The sequence below is a fragment of the Coregonus clupeaformis genome, chromosome 3 (assembly GCF_020615455.1).
Source record: "Coregonus clupeaformis isolate EN_2021a chromosome 3, ASM2061545v1, whole genome shotgun sequence".
Classification (NCBI taxonomy): Eukaryota; Metazoa; Chordata; class Actinopteri; order Salmoniformes; family Salmonidae; genus Coregonus; species Coregonus clupeaformis.
This window is the reverse complement of record NC_059194.1, coordinates 34,364,669-34,388,474: the sequence shown is the minus strand read 5'-3', so window position 1 is coordinate 34,388,474 and position 23,806 is coordinate 34,364,669. Positions and strand designations below refer to the sequence as shown.

Sequence of the window (23,806 nt, the reverse complement as noted above, 5' to 3'; positions counted from 1 at the left end):
TTCAGCCCTCCAGACATTGAAAATATAACTACTGTGTATTTACTTTAGTTACTGTTAACTGAATTGATTCATTGGATAATCGCTGTTTAATTATCAGTATTTTAGTATTGTCATTATTTTATGCATGGTGCTTACTTAGCATTTGTATTTCTCACTCTATCACTGGAGCTGGTTACTTTATTGTGTGCCATTAACAGTGACTCAGTCCATAGTTTACCTTACCCCTCATCCCTCTGGCAGGCCCTCTTGTGTGTTTTAATTTCACAGACCCGTCAGACCACTCAGGTGTCTGTCTGCCTGCCACCAGCTCTCTCTCTCTCTCTCTCTCTCTCTCTCTCTCTCTCTCTCTCTCTCTCTCTCTCTCTCTCTCTCTCTCTCTCTCTCTCTCTCTCTCTCTCTCTCTCTCCCTCTCTCTCTCTGTCTCTCTCTCTTCCCACCGTGCTACTCTCAACAAACTGCTATGCTAAATATATAATTTTCTCTGTCTTGGTCACAGTCAGCAGAATTGGTTTCTATTACATGTCACTCAGGCTCTCTACATTTGCTTTTATAACTCGCAAAATTCCTTACATGAATTCACTCTCTTTCCCTGTCCCCTCACTACCTAGAGCTATTACAGTTTTTCTCGATTGCTAAGACACATTTCTTGAAAGCTGCTCTCCTTTTCTCTTAACTGTGAACACAAAACCCAATTTTCAAGCTACATTCACAAAACCTCAGACTCTTCTTGCAAAACCAAACTTTCACCTCAAAACAGTTCAATCTGTGCTCAAAACTGAACTATGTTGTCAAATCATGCCCCGAGTCAATCAAAATAAAAAACACTACTGAACAGTCACTAAACACTACGTAGAAAAATAGAAAACACAATGCTCAGGACATGAAGCTGGAGAAATAAATGTTTATTGTTCACTGTAGGCTAAATGAATGTTGCAAAACAAAAAAAACCTGTGCATTTAGCACTTGTACAAAAAGACAAAACAGAAATCTTGTGCATTTACATGTAGCACTTGTAAAAACAAACAGAAATCTTATGCGTTTGCCACTTGTGTACAGTAAGCCCAAGCACATTTTGTCTGGCCAGGCAACGGGGGAAAAAAACCCTGGCATGCCGTATCCAGGCTTGGCATGCCTCCACACCTATGTCACCACAGGCAAGTCCCATGGCTTGCAGGAGATTTACGCTGGTGTAAGGTTGGCGTTCATATACCTTCCACCGCCATGAGGAGAAGAATTCCTCAATGGGGTTTAGGAAAGGGGAGTACGGTGGAAGGCAAAGATTGATAAAACCTTGGTTCATATTGTACCACTCTCTAACCTGGAGGGCTCTGTGAAAACTCACATTGTCCCAAACAACAACATAGATGGGATGCTCATCCTGCTGCCCTAACAAAGCATCTCGCATGTGATTGAGGAAAATGAGGAGCTGGTGAGTGTTGTAGGGCCCCAGGTTGGCATAATGGTGGACAACCCCATGATTGCTGATGGCAGCACATAATGTGACATTGCCACCACGCTGCCCAGGAACACCAACAATGGCCCGATGGCCAATCACATTCCGACCTCTCCTTCTCCTTTTGGTGAGATTAAACCCAGCTTCATCCATGTAGATGTATTGATGGGGTCTTTCCATTGCATCCAGTTGAAAAAACCCTCTGTAGAAATAGATATAGTTTTGTAAGTGATACGGAAAAAGTGATTTAGGCCACTACAGTAAATCACTACTTAGAGTAAGCAACATTGAATGTGTCTGGATATATGCCAACCTGTACATACTGGAATCTTTGCTCTTTGACTCTGTCTGAGTTGCGATCAAAGGGCACTCTGTATAGCTGTTTCATGCGCAGTCTGTTGCGCTTGAGGACACGATCAACAGTAGAGAGGCTGACACTGTTGATACCCTCAAAATTTAAATGGTCCTCAATGATCTTCTGCTGAATTTCGCTCAGTTTAATGGCATTGTTCTCACGTACCATATCAACAATTAGGGTCTCTTGGTGTGGGGAGAACATACCTGTCCTCCCACCCCCATGTGGCAGTCTTTCAATTCTACAAAAAGAGAACATGGAGTTACAAAAAATATACATGGAATACTAGGCCTACAAACAGTTAGACCAACCCTCCATTACAATACTACAGTACATTGGTACAGTGATGTACTGAAACATATATTTACTTACAGTATACTGTGGTACAGTATATAGTATGTCATACAGTAATTGCTGTCAACATTTACATACTGTACTATAATGTCAAAAAAAGGTAATTACCTGTTCTCTTCTCTAAATCTTCGGATTATGGTGGACACAGTGAATCTACTGATGTTTGGTTGTACCCTTTGTCCAGCCTCCCTCATGCTCATACCATGGACAAGAACATGGTCAATCACAGTAGCTCTGATTTCATCAGATATTACTGTTCTTTGTCTTCGCTGACCACCTCGACCACCTCGACCTCTCACACGAACTCTTCCTCTCAGATTTCTATCCATTGTAGAGCCTCACAAACCAGTGCTCTCTGAACTGGCTTACTGTATATGTTCCCTCACATCATTAGCCACAAGTGTGATCAATTTTGAGTTGTTGTGTTCAAGTGGTGACACCTGTGCTCTAATTGTGTTTGACTTTTGTCACCTGTGCTCACCATTATGCAGCACGGGTGCATCACAATGAAAATGTGTTGGCAAGTTATGTCTAAACAGGTGAAAAGTGCTTATGGTTTTGCCAAAAGAGTGATTGATTCAATCAGTGGGTTCAGGCAACTGAGCATTTGGTTCAGACAATAGGGTTTAGTGTTTTAGCAATTGAGAAAAACTGTAATTGTGCTTTGTGAGTCCACAGTCTTTTGCCCCCTGTTAAAGGTGCACTGGCTATTTCAATTAATGATATATTCCCATTAATTCTTGAAGAACATAACTCGCAAATGCTCCATAAGCTGCCGTTTGGGTGAAAAAGGAATTACAGATTGTGGCTTTAAGGCAGCCTGTCTGTCTGTCTCTATAGAAGGTTTCAGCAGGTACAATTTATCCTCTAGCCTTGAATTAGGTATGACCTGACATACCATGAGCCCAAAGCACAGATGTAGGAAATCATACAAAAGGAAACAGTCTGTTCAGGAAAATAGATTAAACGTGAGGAAATGTAATGTTGAACTGTCTGGCATCAGAGGGGCTTTGAAATTATGAAACATCTCCATTATGTATTTATTATGTGTTTGCATTTGCTGACAGTCTAACGGTGCGGCTGTTTTCTGGGAATACATTCACAACAGAACGTCTCAATAAAGAGCCACTCCAGTTAATTTAAACGGATGGAGAAGCTAAATAGAACCCAACTAACGCTCGGCTATTGGCTAAATTGCTTTGAAATAGAAAAATGGAAATGGAATAAGACGGAAAAAGACAAATCTTGGATACATTATCTTGTTTTACTCCCTACTCGAAATCATTGATTTGTAAATTTTTCCATATGGTTTTAAGAAAGTTTGTCGCTTTTGGCATTGAATTAGGTCATGTAGCCTACAGACGTGGTAGACTAGGATATGACTTTACTCAGACACTCACTAAAACCACATTGCAACACTTCCCATGGGAGCAGTACAAGACGTAAAAAATTGCTTCAACATATGTGTTACATACATCCAGTTTATAATTATATAATAAAATATGATGTATTTTTAAGCAGTCTTGCTCTTGGGTGCACTTACAAAAGATATGAATTTCTACACTCTCATTTATCCCCTGTAGACCCCGGCTTTTTGTATCTCTGATATGATATGAGCAACAGGATGTCATTTATTACAGGATGTCTTTCATCCGTTCACAATGTGACAGACACAAGTTATGAGTCGGCAGCTTGATGCTTCTCTTTGTTTACTGTTGTGTTTTGACACTATGGTGTTGTATACTCCAGCCTTCTGCCTGTGATCGATGCGGCTTGCCATATAGACACTATAACATAGCTCACCTGCCTGTCTTACCTGCAATGTTATTATGTAAACATATCATCCAATTCAAAGAGAAAGCATATACAGTAGCTTGAAGTGCTTTATCTAAATGGAGGTAGTGTAGAGCGGGAAAAAAGCTAACATATTGCCAGATTTCATACCAAGACAGAAAGTGCATATTACAGATGTAGGATCTTAATTTGAGGCAGTTTGCTACAGTAAGAAAATGATCCTGCAGCAACAGGAAATTTGAATTATTATGTGGATTATATTTAATGGAGATTTTTGTAGGGGTTGATCATTTCAAAGTGAAAATTACAAACTTCAGAAGCCTTTTTAAACCTCAAATACACTACAAGTTGTAAATGGCCTGCCTTGCAAGAAAGTTCTCCTGGAACAGGGTGATCAAATTTAGATTCTACATCTGTACATACCCTTAAAGAGAGGGCTTGGGGAGGGATTGGGGAACCTGCTTCATCTGACTGTCGATCTCCATCATGAAAGTGCACCGGGTCTACAGGGCAGCCATTTTTTTAAGCGCAAATGAGCAACCCGGGGAAGAAAAGAAAAGACAAAGAAAGAAAGAAAGAGAAGAAAATTGCTGGAAGCTCTGCAAATTATTTATGTTCTTATAAATCCCTCTATTTCTTTGCCTTGCAATGAAAAGGATAGAAGGATAGAATAACACTGCAAGACCAAACCTTCCCAGGGTAAGCCATTCCCCCCTCAGCACCCAAGACAAAAACGGAGGACAAAGACGCCTCGCAGCATATTCATCTCCATGCATGGCTTAAGCCATGTAGGCATGCTGCTGTATGTTCCATACAAACAGAGGCTGGCGTTTGATGTTTGCACTGCCTCATTTACTCCACTGGCCTATATTATGCCTTTGTTGTGAGTCATAGACATAGCATACAGTGTGTTTTAGAGGTAGTGAAGTCACATTCAGTACATAGATGTACAGTATTAATTTACCTCATGATATTTGATATGATACTTGTTTAGTGACATCTCTGTCATCATATACATGCAACATGAATCTGCTTTGGTCACTCCATGATTCATAAAAAACAATGCTAAATGAAACTAGTGTAGTAATCCACCATTCACTATGCATCTCGACATCTCCTCCCTCCCCTTTGTCTAAAGTATCATCTCCCAGGCTGGCGTATGTTGTGCTAAGCCATGTAGAGTGTCTTTCTGTGTTTTGGAGAAGGACCAGCACATCCTGTTTGGTTAGGAGCCTCAGCAGATGCCCGTTCATAGGCAGCCAAAGCAGACTGGAGGAGTAGGAGGAGCAGGGAGGGACTGACTACAGTTAGGGACTCGCTACATGAGAGGGGTTAATTAAATAATAGGAGTGATGTGTGTAAGGGTCTTCTGGGACAACCAGGTGTCATCCAATGGCCAGGTAGTTGACACCTAAACGACTTGGGATGATACCACATGTCAGCCATCTTGTAAGCCTGGGATGTTTTGTTTAGTGGCTTTATAGATGGCTTTATAGATTTTTAAGAGACTGCAATTTTATCTTCAGTTTTTTCGAAATCAGACTGCAAACATTGTTGCGAAGAGAAATTCCCCAAAAAAATTTGACATTTGAAACGGTAATGGAATGTAGCATTATCTTGTCATGTTAAATGCTATTGTTTTTACCGTGGAGACTAAATCCATCCTTAGACACACCCAACCTGCCTCAGATAGACAGCGTCTCCTCTATACTAGCTTCCACTTAGTGATGTCACAGAAGTTTGTGTTTATGTGGGCTAAGCGACAGCCAGCGCCCCCGGATCTCACACGTCTCGTCTGACATTTGTAGATGTTTATTCTCCGCCATCTGTCTTTGACAAATAACTTCAAGCAGAGCTACTACAATAAAGTTGGTCTGGCTTTCCAAGCACTTCACAGTGACTGCTGCCTTGTCAATATTCAGAGAGATTCACAGGGAATCACTCAGTCACTCAGCCCCTCCTCTGGGGCTTCCAGCGCCGTAGTAAACCCTCCTCCCTCTCAAAGCAGCTGCCACTCATAGCACCAGTTATACTGGGTGACAGAAGAAGCCACTACAGCAGTATACTAATACTTCACACAGCATAATCATTGTACAGAGGCCTGTTATTGAAGCTCATCAAGCCACTGAACATCATGACTGAACACACAGTGACTAGACTGTAATTTACTATTGATTGGAACAAACAGTAAATCAATTAGGTAGTGTTATATTATTACTATAGCGGGCTGACGTTCATCTCCCTGGGCACAGGTTAGCAGGGAATGGATGTATGAGAACAATGAGCTTCACACACACTGTGGTCCCATGTGGCTCAGTTGGTACAGCATGGTGTTTGCAACGCCAGGGTTGTGGGTTTGATTCCCACGGGGGACCAGTTCGGAGAAAAAAAAAGTATGAAATGGATGCACTCAAATCAAATCAAATGTTATTTACCACATGCGCCGAATACAACAGGTGTAGACCTTACAGGGAAATGCTTACTTACAAGCCCTTAACCAACAATGCATTTTTAAGATAAAATAGTAAAAAATTGAAAAGTAAAAAATAAAGAGCAGCAGTAAAATAAAATAACAGTAGAGAGGCTATATACAGGGGGTACCGGTACAGAGTTAATGTGCAGGGGCACCGGTTAGTCAACTCACTACCGTAATTTGCTCTGGATAAGAGTGTCTGCTAAATTATGTAAAAATGTCAAATTATCCGGTGGGAGTGGATGATGTGTGTGTGAACCCAGAATGCGACAGACATCATGGATGTGATGATTCAGTGGGAGAAGATGGATGCATGCACACAATGGACTCCATCTATGATGCTTATGGTGACGGAGTGCTGTAGCACTGTGAGGCAGAGGTGAGAGGTCAGGTGTGTTGGTGCTAATGCACTGTGGCAGAGTAGTAACTGCTGCATTAGCATTGTATTAGGGATGTGCCACACGCTAGATGACAGGCAAGCAGGCAGCCGCTCTCCTCAAGCTGGGTGGGGGTGGACGGTACTGAAGTATGTGTGTGTGGTGGCGGTGTATGGCAAATGCGCTGCGACAGGCCGCTCAGCCCCGCTCCCAGACAATCAGATTAATTGGAGCCGAGGCCATTAGCCGGCTGGAATACATTATTGCTTTTGCAGAAAGAGCAATATCCTAACCTTGTCATCCCAGTCCTTGTTTACCAGAGTAGAGACAGCGTCAGAGGAGTTGAGGGCTGTGCGCCCGCCCGCCCATCTGCCTGCCCGCCTGACTGCCACTCCCAGACACACTGTCATCTCGTGGCAGTGGCTCTTGGCTCAGAGTCGTCTCTCTACTTAGAGTGCCTTTCACTGCTGGTAGTCTGTGAAGGGCAGCTTATTCTCTATGGTCCTACTGACTGTACTTTAAGTGTACGTTTATGTTTTATGTGTATCTATGCACTCTGGATACAGCTTCAGCCCTGAGATCAGGGATCAAGGCTTTAGTGACTATTAACAGTGAGAGCTCAAAGAGCTCGAGGTTTGAGGATGATCTCTGCATGGTGTTGTGAGATGGCTTCCTGTCTGTCTAAAGCCCTATGTGTGTGTCTCTCTGAGAGATGGCTAGCTGTGTGTTGGTTGGCATGAGTCAGTCAGTGTGATCTAGCCAGCTAGTTATCCATCCATGTGTGAGCGTGACTCAGTGACATGCACAGAGACACAGGCTGGAAGAGCCACTGTTTACTTTCAGTCTAGTGCAAATACTCATCGCAATCACTGGCTCTGACGTCTCCCCAGCCACGCGTGTGTGGGTGTGTGGGTGTGCGTGCGTGTGTGTGTGTGTCTGTCTGTGTGTATCTGTGTGTGTCTGTGTGTCGGGCTGCAATCCTCTGTTGGGGTAATTAGATGGGCCTCGGTGTGCCTTTCCACACACACTCAACAAGCAGCGACTCTCCAGATTTTCACCTCATTTATTTATGTGTTTTCACTGTGGATCCACTCTCCCTTCAATTTATGTTCTCTTGCACCCTGTCAAAACACACTCCTCTTCACTTACCTCCTCCCATCAAGTTTTATTGAATTAATTTTTAGTTTGTGTGTTTTTCTCTGAGAGTGTTATGGCCAGGTGTTCTCAGAGCCAGAGCAGCTGTGATGATTAATGTCGTTTGGTGTTAATCCTCTCTGCAGGTCCCCTCTGAACCTTGATTGTTGGCCGCCAATAATGAGCGAACTCACTCGTGGCATTCGAAATTCCTGCATATTTACAAGCTAGCGCTAGCTGACACATGCCATAGGTAAAGTGCTGGCCAACTCTGAATGTTTCCTGTGGTAGCTAGCGAATGTTCTAACCTCTTTATTATTCAATACCTTGCCTTGCTTTTCTATTAAATAAACAGCATGATGGATCACAGATATGATTAGCATCAAATCCAAAAGGCACAACTCAACTGACACGATAATAAAGGAGCCATTTAATGGGCAACAGTACAGCCTGAGTACTTGGCTTTGGCAGTATCCCAAATGGCACTGTATTCCCTATGTAGTGCACTACTTTTGACCAGGGTCCACATAGGGCTGTGATGCGTGTGATAGAAGGAGTCAGGCGCAGGAGAGTAATACGCATCCAAATAGTTTATTCTGTCGATAAACAGTTGCGCAAACATGCGACAACAACACTCAGGCACAGGGGAAATATCTACCCTGGCAACAACAAGGTAAGGGTAGCTCAACTGAGCTACACACAGCTCACTACAAACAATCACCCACACAGACAAGGAAGCAGAGTGAACACTTATACAATGAGTAATTGGGGATAAGGACCAGGTGTGTGTGATTAACTAGACAAGACAAGTGGAGTGATGATAAATGGATCGGCAGCAGCTAGTAAGCCAGTGACGATGAACGCCAAAACCTGCCCGAACAAGGAGGGGAGGCAGCTTCGGCGGAAGTCGTGACAGTACCCCCCCTGACCCCGGCCTCGGGGACGGCCAGGAGGACACGGAGCAGGGCGAGCCGGATGGCGACGGTGGAAATCCCGTAACATGGAGGGATCGAGGATATCCCACACCGGGACCCAGCACCGTTCCTCCGGACCGTACCCCTCCCACTCCACGAGGTACTGAAGGCCCCCCACCCGACGCCTCGAATCCAGGATGGAACAGACCGAGTATGCCGGGGCCCCCTCGATGTCCAGAGGAGGTGGAGGGACCTCCCGCACCTCAGACTCCTGGAGCGGACCAGCTACCATCGGCCTGAGGAGAGACACATTACTCTCGGGGTCGAACCCAGAGGTCAGGCTGACCGAGAACCCCAGACGTTCCATGAACGCCTTCCAGACCTTGGACGTGAACTGGGGACCTCGGTCAGACACTATATCCTCTGGTACCCCGTAGTGCCGGAAGACGTGAGTAAACAGTGCCTCCGCAGTCTGCAGGGCCGTGGGGAGACCGGGCAGAGGAAGGAGGTGGCAGGTCTTTGAGAAGCGACCAGGATGGTGGTGTTACCTTGGGAGAGCGGAAGATCAGTCAGAAAATCAATGCTAAGGTGAGACCATGGTCATTGTGGAACTGGTAACGGTTGCAGCTTACCCGCTGGGGGGTGCCTAGGTGCCTTACTCTGGGCGCACACCGAGCAGGAGGAGACGTACACCCTCACGTCCTTAGCCAAGGTAGGCCACCAGTACTTTCCGCTCAGGCAGCGCACTGTACGACCGATACCTGGGTGATCAGAGGAGTGTGACGTGTGTGCCCAGAAGATAAGACGATCACAGATAAGAGCAGGCACGTACTGCAGCCCAGCTGAACACTGCGGTGGAGATGGATCTGTGCGTAATGCCTGCTCTATATCCGCCCATACTACCGGCACCACAATGCGGGAGGTCGGGAGTATGGGGGTGTTGTCTCTGGTCCTCTCCTCTGTGTCATACAGCCGGGACAGTGCGTTTGCCTTCACGTTCTTCGTACCCGGAATGTATGACAATGTAAAATCAAACCGGGTGAAGAATAGGGCCCACCTGGCCTGGCGAGGATTCAGCCTCCTCGCTGCCCGGATGTACTCCAGGTTACGGTGGTCCGTCCAGATGAGGAAAGGGTGTTTCGCCCCTTCGAGCCAATGCCTCCACACGGTCAAAGCTCGGACAACAGCCAACAGCTCCCGATCACCAACGTCGTAGTTCTGCTCTGCCGGGCTGAGCTTCTTCGAGAAGAAGGCACAGGGGCGGAGCTTGGGTGGCGTGCCCGAGCATTGGGATAGGACAGCGCCCATCCCTACCTCGGATGCTTCCACCTCCACTACAAACGGTAATGATGGATCAGGGTGGGCTAGTACCGGAGCTGAGGTGAACAGACCCCGCAGTCTCCTGAAGGCCAGATCCATCTCACCAGGCCAGCGGGGACGGCCCACCCTTCAACAGGGATGTGATGGGAGTTGCGACCTTGCCAAAGCCCCGGATAAACCTTCAATAGTAGTTGGCAAAGCCAAGGAATCGCTGCACCTCCTTAACCGTGGTTGGAGTCGGCCAATTACGCACGGCTGAAATGCGATCTCCCTCCACCTCCACCCCTGAGGTGGAAATGCGGTATCCAAGGAAGGAGATGGACTTCTGGAAAAACATACACTTCTCTGCCTTAGCATAAAGGTCATTCTCCAACAGTCGGGCAAACACCTTGCGAACCAGTGACACATGCTCAGTGCGAGTAGCGGAATACACCAGGATGTCATCGATGTAGACCACTACACCGCGACCAAGCATGTCCCGAAACACCTCGTTCACAAAGGACTGGAAAACTGAGGGAGAATTCATCAAACCATAGGTCATCACCAGGTATTCATAATGCCCCGTGGTGGTGCTGAATGCTGTCTTCCACTCATCTCCCTCTCGGATACGCACCAGGTTGTACGCACTCCTGAGATCCAATTTGGTGAAAAAGCACGCCCCATGCATCGATTGAACCACTGAAGGAATGAGGGGGAGAGGATAACTAAATCTGATTGTCTCCCTGTTCAGTGGTCGATAATCAATGCACGGGTGCAGACCTCCGTCCTTCTTCTTCACAAAGAAGAAACTTGAGGAGACGGGTGAAGTGGAGGGACGTATATACCCTTGACGCAGTGACTCTGTGACATATGTCTCCATAGCCACCGTTTCCGCCTGTGACAGGGAGTATATATGACTCCTGGAAGGTACAGCGTCTACCCTGAGGTTTATTGCGCAATCCCCTGCCCAGCTAGGAGGTGACTTAGTCGCTTGCGTTTTAGAGAACGCTTGCGCCAGATCACGGTATTTGGGGGAATGCGCACGGTGGAGGTACTATCTGGACTTTCCACCGTGGTTGCACCAACGGAAACATCTAGACACCTACACTGACACTCACGCGACCACCCCGTGAGAGCCATCTGCGGCCATGAGAAGGTGGGTTTGTGGAGTGCTAACCAAGGGATACCTAATACCACAGGGAAAGCAGGAGATTCAATCATCGAAAAAAATCACCTGTTCAAAATGATTCTCCTGCGTGATCATGGTGACTGGTATAGTAAAATCGGACCCTAATGGTTGACTATCGAGTGCTCTGAGGGGACGTGGAATGGAGAGGGGAACCAATGAACCAATGCGAATGCCCTATCCATAAAGTTTCCAGCTGCACCTGAATCGACTAGCGCCTTACACTGGGGAACTACCATGTGATTGGGAAAGTGGATAGGTAGGGTACAGTGCGCAACAGAGGGCTATGAACAAGTGTGGGTGTTCGATACCTGGTGTGATGCGTGAGTGCCCTGCCTGCCGCCTCCAGGCCCAAAAGAAAGTTGACTACGACGTGTGGTGGATTGTCCCTTCGTGCCACCAGAGTGGCACTGTCGCTGTCCTCCTCCGCTCTCTCAGCCGGCGGTTCCACCCAGCTCCATCTGCTCGAGGTCCAAGTCTTCCGTGGTGGAAACGGGCAGACCCCTACCAGGACGTCCTCTGGCTGCCAGCAGGTTGTCCAACCGAATGGCCATGTCCACCAGTTTATCGAAGGACAACATGGTGTCCCGGCAGGCTAGCTCACGTCGGACGTCCTCCCGCAGATTGCACCGGAAATGGTCGATCAGGGCCCGCTCGTTCCACCCGGACCCTGCTGCCAGCGTCCGGAACTCCAACGCAAAGTCCTGAGCGGACCTCGTCCCCTGCCTCAGGTGGACCAGTCGCTCACCCGCCTCTCGACCCTCGGGCGGGTGGTCGAATACTGCCCGAAAGAGGCGAGCAAACTCCCTGTAGTCCTCCAACTCGGCTCCTCCTTCGTTCCACACTACGTTGGCCCACTCCAGGGCTTTCCCACAGAGGCAGGAAACGAGGACGGACACCTTGTCCCCCTCCGATGGTGCCGGCCTGATGCTGGCGAAGTAAAGCTCCAATTGGAGGAGGAATCCCTGGCACAGCGCCACTGTCCCCTCAAACGCCCGTGGTCGGGATATCTGGATCCCTCCTGGTGCTGGGGTGTAGGTGGCTGGATCCGGTTGGCTAGCTGGTCTCGACAGATCGGGTCTGCTCCTCTCCAGGTGTTGGACGACCTGAAGAACCTGATCCATCGCTTCCCCCAAGCTGGCCAGCATCGTGGAGTGCTCCTGGACCCGTGCCACGACTCCAGGCATGCGCTCTTCTCCCGCTGACTCCATAGCGGGTGGGTGATTCTGTGATGCGTGTGATAGAAGGATTCAGGCGCAGGAGAGTAATACGCATCCAAAGAGTTTATTCCGTCGATAAACAGTTGCGCAAGCATGCAACAACAACACTCAGGCACAGGGGAAATATCTACCCTGGCAACAACAAGGTAAGGGTAGCTCAACCGAGCTACACACAGCTCACTACAAACAATCACCCACACAGACAAGGAAGCAGAGGGAACACTTATACAATGACTAATTGGGGATAAGGACCAGGTGTGTGTGATTAATTAGACAAGACAAGTGGAGTGATGATAAATGGATCGGCAGCAGCTAGTAAGCTGGTGACGACGAACGCCGAAACCTGCCCGAACAAGGAGGGGAGGCAGCCTCGGCGGAAGTGGTGACAAGGGCTCTGGTCAAAAGTAGTGAACTATGTAGGGAATAGGGTGCCAATTGGCACGCATTCCTTGCCTTTATGTACATTAGGCCGAGCTAACGGATCACAGATTCATCTCCAACTAATTTGACATAGGCTCTGCTGTTTGCCCCTAAAACAGGACGTCAATAAATGGTCAATAGAAATACAATAAAGGATTTTCACTTACAGGGTTGCTACAATAGCGGGGTGAGTGTTGAGCGGAGCAAGAAGCACAGTTTACAGTACTAAGAGCTGGCAGCTGGTTCTGAATCGATCTACATTACAATGATAAATACAGATTGTCATCCTGTTTGCATAACAAACCTGGGCCGTCTACAGAGGCACAGTACAGTAATAGGATGACATGATAATACCAATTTTTACATAACCAATTCTATTTCATTAAGACGCCTCCGAACCATTATGTTTTGTGTAGCGATAGTGGATAAAATGGATGTTCATACGGTATGAGTGCATTTTGTATCTGCTAGAGGTATTTTTTATGGCTCTCCCCCAGTCTAAAACCCATGAGTAACGATGGGCAAATTGCTGCTTCATTTGATTCTTAGCAGTAGCTGGAATGAGTGTGTCAGCGTTTGGGATGGGGCTATTCGCAGAGGCCCAGTGGAGGAGGGTGGTCTGACACAGTGTGCCCTGCTCTACTCTACTCTGCTCTGCCCTGCCAACACACAGCACAGCATCAGGCCAATGGGACACAAGGGGGCCAGGGGAGCGTGCCACATCTGCTATAGGGAGTCAGGCGCAGCACATACTCTCTCATACACAGGCACGGGCACACCCACACCCACACCCACCCAAACACACACATTTTTGCTATATCCCAATTTTGAATGTCCCTCATGGCCAGAGATCCGATGTATATTATCCAGTCCATTCACCATCAGTAGTCAGGAAGGACAGGAGTTCTAGGAAAGCAGGACATTAAACCATTGGATTTAAACACAGCCTTACTCGGCCTGAAGCCTGAATGTGAATGTGGGAGTGCATCCAAACACCAACTCTCACCATCACACCTTTGTTACCTGCAGGTTAGTTGCCATCAAGGTCAGAGCCCTGTATCCTCTATAACTGATTTGTGTAATTAAAACAGACGTTATTTCTCTGTTCTCTTAATGGCACATTTAATCTCACTTGGCCAGAGTTTTTATTCGCAATAGTTGGAGTCTCTACTAAATTAATCACAGTCACGCAACATGCTTAATGAGTATTCCTTTGTTTGCATCTTAATTTACTTAAGGTTTATACCCCTGAGCCGCTAGTCTATTAGCATTCTCCTCACCTCTCTCTCCCACTCTCTCTCTCTTTCTCTCTCTCTCTCTCTCCTTTCCCCTCAGACACAAACACAGACCTTTTTGTTATATCCAGGGGATAAATAGTTTTTTCTAAAATGGTAACCTCGGTAATGAGAGTTTTACCCTCTTTCCAACGGCTGTAATTATATCTGTCATTGACTTCGATATTGCAAAGCCAGGGTTGCAATATTAATGCCTAGGCTTGTTTTATTGACTATTACACCTTTGCTAGGGTAGACCAGGATAGCTTAGTGGTTGACATACAGGCAACCCACATACATAATAGTATAGTCAACTCTGACGTACTCAGATAGTCAATGACACAGATACTCATACATGCTTCAGGGTGGACACACCTGCTACTACACATTGAAGGATTATGACAAGTGAAGCTGATGTTAATGGTCTCTGTGGTTCAGGATCAAGACCTCCTATTGGCTGTGCCCTGATGACTGGCTGGCTGGCTGCAGTGGGCCTGTGATGGTGGGAAGCCTTCCAGACCATAGGCTCTAGGATTTAAATTCTGAAATACATGTAGTCTCTGGGCAGATTGGATAGTTTAGAGTAAAAAATGAATGTGACTTTTCAACAGTGCTCTACATTTTGTTTTTAAACACAAGATAATTTCTGACATCTTGTCCTCTGCTCTTGTTGTGTCCTCCAAAACAGATTTTCACATGGTTTTGTGAGATGGGAAAATCATTCCAAGATTGTAAAGGGCTTTTTTCCCCAGCCTCTTTCCCATAACGGTTGAAGGTGCTACAAAGGCAGGCTTGGAATGTTACACCACTCTTAAAACAGGATCAATCTTACTAACAGACCAATGACAAGCCAAGGCTCCAGAGACAAAGGCCTATAATGAAGACAGAAGTGTGTGAATACAACCCAGCAGCTCAGACATGTACAGTAAATAGTTATTGGAGACAGCACATAGACAATGTGTTCATTTAAATGTTTCAGCGCAAGGTTTCAGTGGCTTCTCAGCATGGTCCCATGGTCTTGGTTGAATTTTCTATTAACCTGGACAGGAATGTTTCAGATAGAGCCTGAGATATCTCTCCATCCCCTCCATATAGGCATGTTTTGGAATGACGGAGGACCTGAGTTTTGTCTGACCATAATATCCAGACCAGGATAAACTCTGGGCCCTAGTGATGACTGTGTGTCTGCCTCACCATGTTAACTCCCACGAGTGAAGTGGGGCCAGAGGATGACTCAGAGCAGTGCAGAGTAGAGAGGCTGCCTGGCAGGGACAGGGAGTGTGGTGGTGGTGGAGAGAGCCTCAGTCTAATTCATCATGCCTGTACTGCACTGTGCTGTGCTGAGTGTGACTGGGCAGCAGAAGGCCTCTAAGTGAATTAGGATACTGTTGAAGTCATGCCATCGATCACAGGAATGCTGTGCCCCGTAATTCATTTTCCGTAAGTGTAATGGTCATAATTTTGGAGCACCAGGTTTCACGGGGGAGGGTGGGGAGGGGTTGGGGAAGGGGGTCTTTACTGTATCCCAGGCGCGTCCTAACAGTGGCCACCCCCCTTCCTCCACCCCACCCCCCCCTCCCCTGAGCACAGTGACTTGTAATTTAATCAATTAAAGGCTATAATAGATTTAGGGGCAAGAGGAAGTGTAGATTATCGGTTTGGAGATCTGCAGCGAGTTATTCTTTGGGGTGATTTATAAAGAAAATAGAGTGCGCTCCTTGCTGAGGATCATTTAATAACACAGGGCGAGCAGAGTGAGGACAGCCAAATTATGGATGACACCCCTCCAGCGGTCCAACTCTCACGCTCACTCTCCCTTTTCTCACTCTCTCTCTCTTTCTCTCTTCCCACACACAGTCTGTACTACACACCACACTCTCACATTCACACACAAGCAAAAGCACTCATACACTCAAACATTCACACAGTACTGTATGACTGATCTAACAATGAACGTCTGCATCCTCAGATTCCAGGCTTGGGTGGTCCAGTGTCATGGTGATAAAATGATAATGCTAGCATTATTGAAACAGCTAGGCTTTACACCTCAGAGGGTTGAGAGCAGAGCCTGGCAATGAGAAGCAGAGAGAGAGAGAGCCTTTCTCCTTTCCCAGGGAGTCAGTCCAATCAAACAGTGCTCTGAGCACCAGCATAGGTTTCAGTCTCCACAGAGCAGCCTGCCCGAATTAAGGATTCCACTTTATTGAAGGGTAGAAAATGACAGTTCTGCCCTTGGATATGTGATTCTGGGGGATAAAAGGGAATGGTAATGTAACCTGCTCAGGGTTGCCCAGCGCCTCATCAGTAATAGATGTTTAAATAATTAGAAAGTACAAACAAATAAGGAAGAAGCAAGGGGAGAGCAGAGTGACGGCCTTCACTGAATCAATGAGGGACTGGCATGTCTCAACTGACTCACCCCGTTACAGCAGCCAGCCAGTTGGCTCCAAAATGTAGATGTACTCTGTCTGTACCCAGGTCTGGTTTAATGAGTCTCCTCCACCATCCACCACCTTCAGATGTTGCCCTGCCTGCCTCTTCTTTTGATAGATCTGTTTCTTCTCTCTCGTCCTGCTGTCTCTCTAGTTCCACTGTCTTAGGCTGGAGGCTAGCCCCTCCACCGCTCGCCTCTTCAATTCCGCCACCAGCCTGTGTCTATCGGCCTTATTGATCTCGGATTATGGTATCAGTGTAAATAGAAGGAGAAAATCACAAATCGATAGCAGACTGTTCCTAAAGCTTCCAATTCAGCCAGCTGCGGGCAGTGGGATCGCTGGAGCTTGGTCTTGTTGTGACCCTTGATGATACCATGATGATACCCTGATGATACCATGATGATAACATGATGATACCATGGTGATACCATAATGATACCATGATGATACCATGATGATACCATGATGATAACATGATGATACCATGGTGATACCATGATGATACCATGATGATACCATGATGATACCATGATGATACCATGATGATAACATGATGATAACATGGTGATACCATGATGATACCATGATGATACCATGATGATAACATGATGATAACATGGTGATACCATGATGATATCATGATGATACCATGATGATACCATGGGAGATATTTTCTGCTCCCTTTCCCATTGTATCTTCTTTTCTGCTAATGACAAGTGAGTACAAGCTGTGTGTGTGTTTGTGTGTGTGTGTGTGTGTGTGTGTGAGTGTGTGTGTGTATACATGTGTGTGTTTGTGTGTGTGTGTCTGGGTGTGTGTGTGTGTGCGTGCGTGCACGCGTGCTAGAGAGAGAGAGAGAGAGAGAGAGAGAGATATAATATCCCTCTCTTTTTATCTCCACATTGCACTGGCCTGGAAAATTGCTTCATTACTAAACATTTAATATTTATGGTGTAAACAGTTCTAAATATCATAACTTTACTTATTTATTAGGTTTTTAATGAATGCTCCAAGTCGTTTGGTTGGTGTAATGACTACATCAGGATTCTGTCTGGGTCTGTCTGGCAGCGTCTTGTTCAAAGAGCTGTACATAACTGTAGATAATCTGAAAATGTGACCGGATGGAATGATACTGTAGAGCTTTCCCCACTCTTTAGACCTCACTGTGAATCCATGCCTTGACAGAACAGCTCCTAAGAACCTAGAAGACTCCAATCAATTAGCTGGCATAAATGGTTAAATATATGCACTGGAACTGTGTGTGAACTGTGTGAGTTAGAAGCTGTTGGTTTTAGAGTATACTCCTATGGGCCTCGTGTGGAGCCTGGGATGACTGTCTTTCTCCCTCCACTCCCAGTCTGTCAGACTGGCTCCTTCCATACAATTTGTTTTGGGATGAGGATGAAAACCCATTAATTATGAATGCCATTACTTTGTTTCCAGATTAATAGTGCCACGTTTGGTATTCAAATGTAAATGTATGAGATGCATTGTGTGGCCCTTTGTTCTTAACCTCCATGATTAAAACACATCGTAGTGCATTGTTTGCATTAGCAACGTATGCAACTGTTGTTGTTTTTCAGCTCTGTTCTTTGTCAATAGCCTTCATGTGAACCGGTTAGAAAACGATCACAGCGTGATTCTATGAATTATTATTTTCCCCCTGCCTGCCATGGAATATCATCCCTCTGGATGGAACAGCCATTTCCATGGACAGAAGACAATGTTCTAAATGTCTTTATTGTCTGCTGTGAGAAAGGCAGCTCAGCACTGAGAGGAGAGAGACAGGTTAAAGAGGATAGGACGGTGTTCTGAGAGCAGAGCCTGTTAGCAGGTCAGAGGTTAGCGGGGTAGACTGAGGTGAACACGCTGAAAGCAGACAGCAGCCATTGTTCTGAAGACTCCCGCCCCTTATTTTCCCACATGATTCTATCATCTGTCAGCCCAGGCTCACCTCCATCAAGTGGAAGAAAGGAAATTAAGTGACCTTACCCCGCTGCCGTTCTTCACTCTCTGAAATAGAACATTAGAGCTTCCCTTTTATGAAGTATTTGCATGCACAAGCACCACTTGGAGAGGCTGAGTGATGAAAGAAAGAATGTCTCCTAGAGGTCTATTTTAAACACTTGAATGGGACCTAGGATAGTAATTACATCTCTTCTTCCAGAGAATGAGTTGTACAACACTGAGGTATTGGGAAAAGCCACAGTAATTCTGAATGTAGAAAAAGAGGGCAATCTTATAACTATTCCTTTAACAATTGATTGTAAACAATTACGTACAATCGAGACTAGTACTCCGTCGATCTGTCAATGGCTGCCTTATCATTTCAGGTATGTGTTATCTCAGTGTTGTGTGTATATGGATGGTTATTTACTGTTGGCTTGTTCTAGTGCTGGCTCTGTTTGTGCTGACACCATTCTCAGCAAATGAAGGAGAGATCGCACAGACAGACAGGCGGTGTTGCTGTGCTGGCCCAGACAAACAAACAGACAGACAGTGGTGCTGTGCTGGCCCAGCTCCCAAGAGCCTCTTGGGCTTGGCCTTGGACGTGTGAGCAGAGCAAGGACAAGATGCCATGTGTGCTACTGCTGTGCCATCCTACTGGCAGCGGGCAGCGGCGGGCACTGCCAGGGCAGGCCATAGTAGCACAATGCCACACTACATTATCCACAGGGTCTTGGCCTCTTCCTCTATATTTAATAATTAACCTGAACTGGCTGTGAGCCTCAGAGTCCACTGGTCCTACTCTCTCCAGCTCTGTACTGTAATCCATCTTTGGAACCAAACGGCCACTAGGCAAGCCCTGGGGGCAGGGGAACTAGCAACTCCTCTAAGGGCCTGACCTGGCTCAGACAAGCTGGACATGTTAGCAAAAGGCTATTGGTCCATGGCACAGGATTTGGGTTAAGTGTGGTAATTTAACACATGGCTCTTTTTCACTGCAGAGTTTAGTGCCACCGCTATGTCCCCGAGCTGATCTCCAAGCTGTCTTGGTCATGCGGCCATATGCCCCCTCACCCTGTCAGAGAAAAACACAGTCATCATTGGGATGTTGACAGAAAAGACCCCCATCATTACCCATCATGTTTAATTTCCGCGGTCCTGTCCAGTGTATCTCCGGTCCTATCATATAACCAGGCTTTAGGCTGTAGTGGATGGAGTGTCTTTAGAGGGCTTCAGTAGTGTAGTGTGGTTTTTATTGTGTTATAAAGCTCAGGCCTTTGAGGATCCAATAGCTGAACCAGTCTCTCTCTCTCTCTCTCTCTCTCTCTCTCTCTCTCTCTCTCTCTCTCTCTCTCTCTCTCTCTCTCTCTCTCTCTCTCTCTCTCTCTCTCTCTCTCTCTCCTACCCAGCATCCCTGTGGCCACGTCTCGGACCAGTGACCCGGGCCACTCCAGCGGTGCCTCGGGCAGCTCCAGCGAATCAGAGAGCAGCTCCGAGTCAGACTCAGATAGTGAGAGCAGCTCCAGTGACAGCGAGTGTAACGGGGCCTCCCGGACCGCCACCCCAGAGGTACAGCACAATCACTCCTTACTGTACTGTACCAACCAGGCATAGTCAGAATAAAACTAACTGTGCTATCAACCAATACTCAACCAGTGTTATGCCATAGAGGGAAACATGTACCCTATTATTTTAGGCTACAGAAAGACACTATATTACACTAATACCATCGTATATCACTAATACAACATTTTGATCGAGGGGAGAAAACTTCCCATCTACTCTAATATTACTATCATTTTGATAGGATTAAACTAGCAGACTTTCTTGTTTTAGGAAAAAGTGATAGTAACTTTCCCTCTTTCCCAGTTGTTGCAGTTGATGGTAGTAAAGAGACCTAGAGACTTGCATGACAGCTAAAGCAGCTAAAGCGCCAGGCACAGTTGTATTCCACAGAGGGGCACTCTGTTTGACCCGGGTAAATACTTACCACAGTGCATCTGGGTGCCCTCTACAGACCATGTGACTTCCTGTCCACCAGGGAACAGCCAATGGGAACAGCCAGGAGGACCAGGAAACGGCCCTGTCTGTCTTTAGGGATGTCTCATTCCCTCTCAAAGTGCACTCTACTGATGTTTTGATAAAAACCTCCAGGAGGGCCCAGGAGTTTTCCAGCAGCCATGTTAGATTGTTAATGTATTATTGCTGCAGGTCCTTTTAACTCCAAAAGTCCCCCTGCCCAGAACAGCTTAAATCCACCACCCCAACTGATGGAATGTAAAGGCTGGGGCTTTCAGAGATGAAATAGTGTGGAAGATTAAATTTTATGAATGCTTGCATCAGACTGGAAAGTGTGTGTGTTAGCCCCGGCTTTACACTCAATGGTTTTAATGCTTCATTCCTTAGTCAATTCATTTCCAGCACTTCCTTTCCGAATGATTTGCTATCATTTAGGAGATCATTCAAGACAGTCTTTATGATTTCATATGAAAGATTTATACTTGTCTAGGGGCATAATGGTAGAAAACAAACGATGTGAGATAGCATGGTTGATGAAAACATGGCACTCAGAGACTGCTGAATGGCGCAAGGACAATATGGGAGAGCACTACTCAGTCATTCATGAGTTTATGAGAGTCTATTTTAATGGCCGCTTCATCACAAAATGTTCTCATTGGTTTGCGGGTGTCATAATATAACTCTGAAGAGACAATTGAATTATCACATTTTACTTTCATGAGTCAACACAGTGTTTTCTGAAGCTATGTAGTCTACTATCAAACCAAACGTGGATCTAAATGTATATTCTTTGTCCTTTCTGATTTTCTTCTCCCACAGCCTGAACCTCCATCAACAAACAAATGGCAGCTGGATAAGTGGCTGAACAAAGTAACCCCACACAACAAAGCACTTATCAATACCCAGCCAGAGAGAGAGAGCCATGGGCTCAGCAGCACCCAACCTGAACACAGCCAACAGGCCCCTGAGGCCCCAGGGAAGAGCAAGCCTGGCCCCACCGCCCTGCTGGCCCTGACCGACCCCAAAGAACGGGCCCTCCTCAGCCCCATCCGAGAGAAGGCCAAGCCTAAGACTGGACCAAAGGTCTCAGAGGGCAAGAGTTCAAAGGTCAAATCCCCAGCCGCGGTGGCGGTGGAGCCGGCCCCAGCCAGGCGCAGCTTGGGGAAGAAACAGCCGAAGAAAGTAGAGCGCTCATCCAGCCTGGAGGAACACACCTCCTGGTCCAAGCCCATCAACCCCACCATCAGCACTACACCCAAGGAGAAGGACCCTCCGCCCCTCCTGGAGCCACCCAAGTCCAGGACCAAGAGCACCAGTGGGAAGACTGCCCCTAGGAAGGAGCCTCGCACCACCACTACCACTACAATTACTCCAGCTCCTCCTCCGCCAGCCCCAGTCCTGGACAAGAAGAAGCACAGGGGGCCCAGCAAGATCATCCCCAAGTCCAAGGAGTTCATCGAGACGGAATCTTCGTCGTCTGAGTGCCACTCTGAACCAGAGGAGCTGGTCAAGATCCATAACCCTCCCTGTCCAGGACCCAGCAGTCTGCAGACTCTCAAAGCAGCCAAGGACTGCAACAGTAATATCCTGAGTGTCAGTAACCTTACCAGCACCTGCAGCACTTCCATATCCATCCCAGACCCTGGGGCCGCGGACCTCCTAGGGGACCCCCTCTTCTCCCCCGTCCCCATCGTCCAGAACGAACTGCTGTCCCCTCTCAGGGACTTTGAGGACATCAAGTCACTGTGGGTGAAGATCGAGCTGAGCTTCCTGTCTAGGATTCCAGGGCAGGACCCCCCTGAGCCCCCTCCTGTGAAAGTTGAGCCACGGGAACCACATGAACCCAGCACCAAGCACAGACGACAGTCCCCCGCCAGTCTTCAGTCTACCCCTGTTGAGAAACCACCTAGCAAGGCCAAGAGGAAACACAAGGCAAGTGCAAAATCTTTCTCACTCTTTTTTCTCTATTAGTACTGGCTGGTATTGGTTTATAGGATAATGGTTAGAGTGTGTCGATGGAGGAGCAGTGAGAAATGTGCTAGAAGTATGTTCAATGCTGACTGAGCTGTTTGTTTGTGTGTTCCTCAGACAGACCATTGTGATGCTGTCGGCGGAAGCAAGAAGTTACGGTTGGGGAAAGACCCCATGCTTCTTCCCCCATGCATTTCACCAATACACAACCACAAGAACATTAGCACAAAAGAGTAAGTGTCGCCGAACCACTCACAGCGCAGTACTTACTTACACATCACTATGGTTACTGGATGAGAAAAGGAATGTGTAGAGCATCCTGTTATGTAAGTGTTTAGAGAGATGTACACAGTCATTATGGGTGTCCGCAGTGCAGTGGAGGAAAAAGTACACAATTGTCATACTTGAGTAAAAGTAAAGATACGTTAATTGAAAATGACTCAAGTAAAAGTGAAAGTCACCCAGTAAAATACTACTTAAGTCTAAAAGTATTTGGTTTTAAATATACTTAAGTAAAAGTAAACGTATAAATAATTTCAAATTGCTTATATTAAGCAAAACCAAAAGCCCAATTGTCTTGTTTTTTATTATTATTTACGGATAGCCAGGGGCACACTCCAACACTCAGACATAATTTACAAATGAAGCATTTGTGTTTAGTCAGTCCGCCAGATCAGAGGCAGTAGTGATGACCAGGGATGTTCTCTTGATAAGTTTGTGAATTGGACCATTTTCCTGCTCTGCTAAGAACTCAAAATGTAACGAGTACTTTTGGGTGTCAGGGAAAATTTATGGAGTAAAAAGTACATTATTTTCTTTAGGCATGTAGTGAAGTAAAAGTAAATGTAGTCAAAAATATAAATAGTAAAATAAAGTACAGAGAAATGTGCTAGAAGTAGTAGTACTTTAAAGTATTTTAACTTAAGTGCTTTACACCACTGCCGCAGTGTAATTACAGGCTGTTATATTTCCTAGGTGTGTGGTAGTACTGTATGTGTTGTGAATGGCTACGTCCTCAGTCAAGGTCCAACCAGTGTAGATCCTCCTCAGAGAGCAGGCTGGGACATACAGGAGAATTAAGGTTGCTCCCCTACACATTTATCTTTAGCTATTGCTAGCTCTCGCTGCAGTGTCCTGTGTCCTACAGCATTAAGGTAACGTGACACTGACAAGAGAGCCAA

General features: G+C 46.4%; 1 protein-coding gene across 1 annotated transcript in view; it reads left to right on the top strand.

Moving 5' to 3' along the window:
* The window catches only part of LOC121545505 (AF4/FMR2 family member 2), a 200,930-nt gene that overhangs the window by 163,755 nt on the left and 13,369 nt on the right, over positions 1–23,806 (top strand). The window contains exons 11-13 of the mRNA XM_045206605.1: positions 20,045–20,204; positions 21,474–22,586; positions 22,743–22,858. Coding sequence (XP_045062540.1) covers positions 20,045–20,204; positions 21,474–22,586; positions 22,743–22,858 — 1,389 coding nt within the window. The remainder of the gene's footprint in view (positions 1–20,044; positions 20,205–21,473; positions 22,587–22,742; positions 22,859–23,806) is intronic.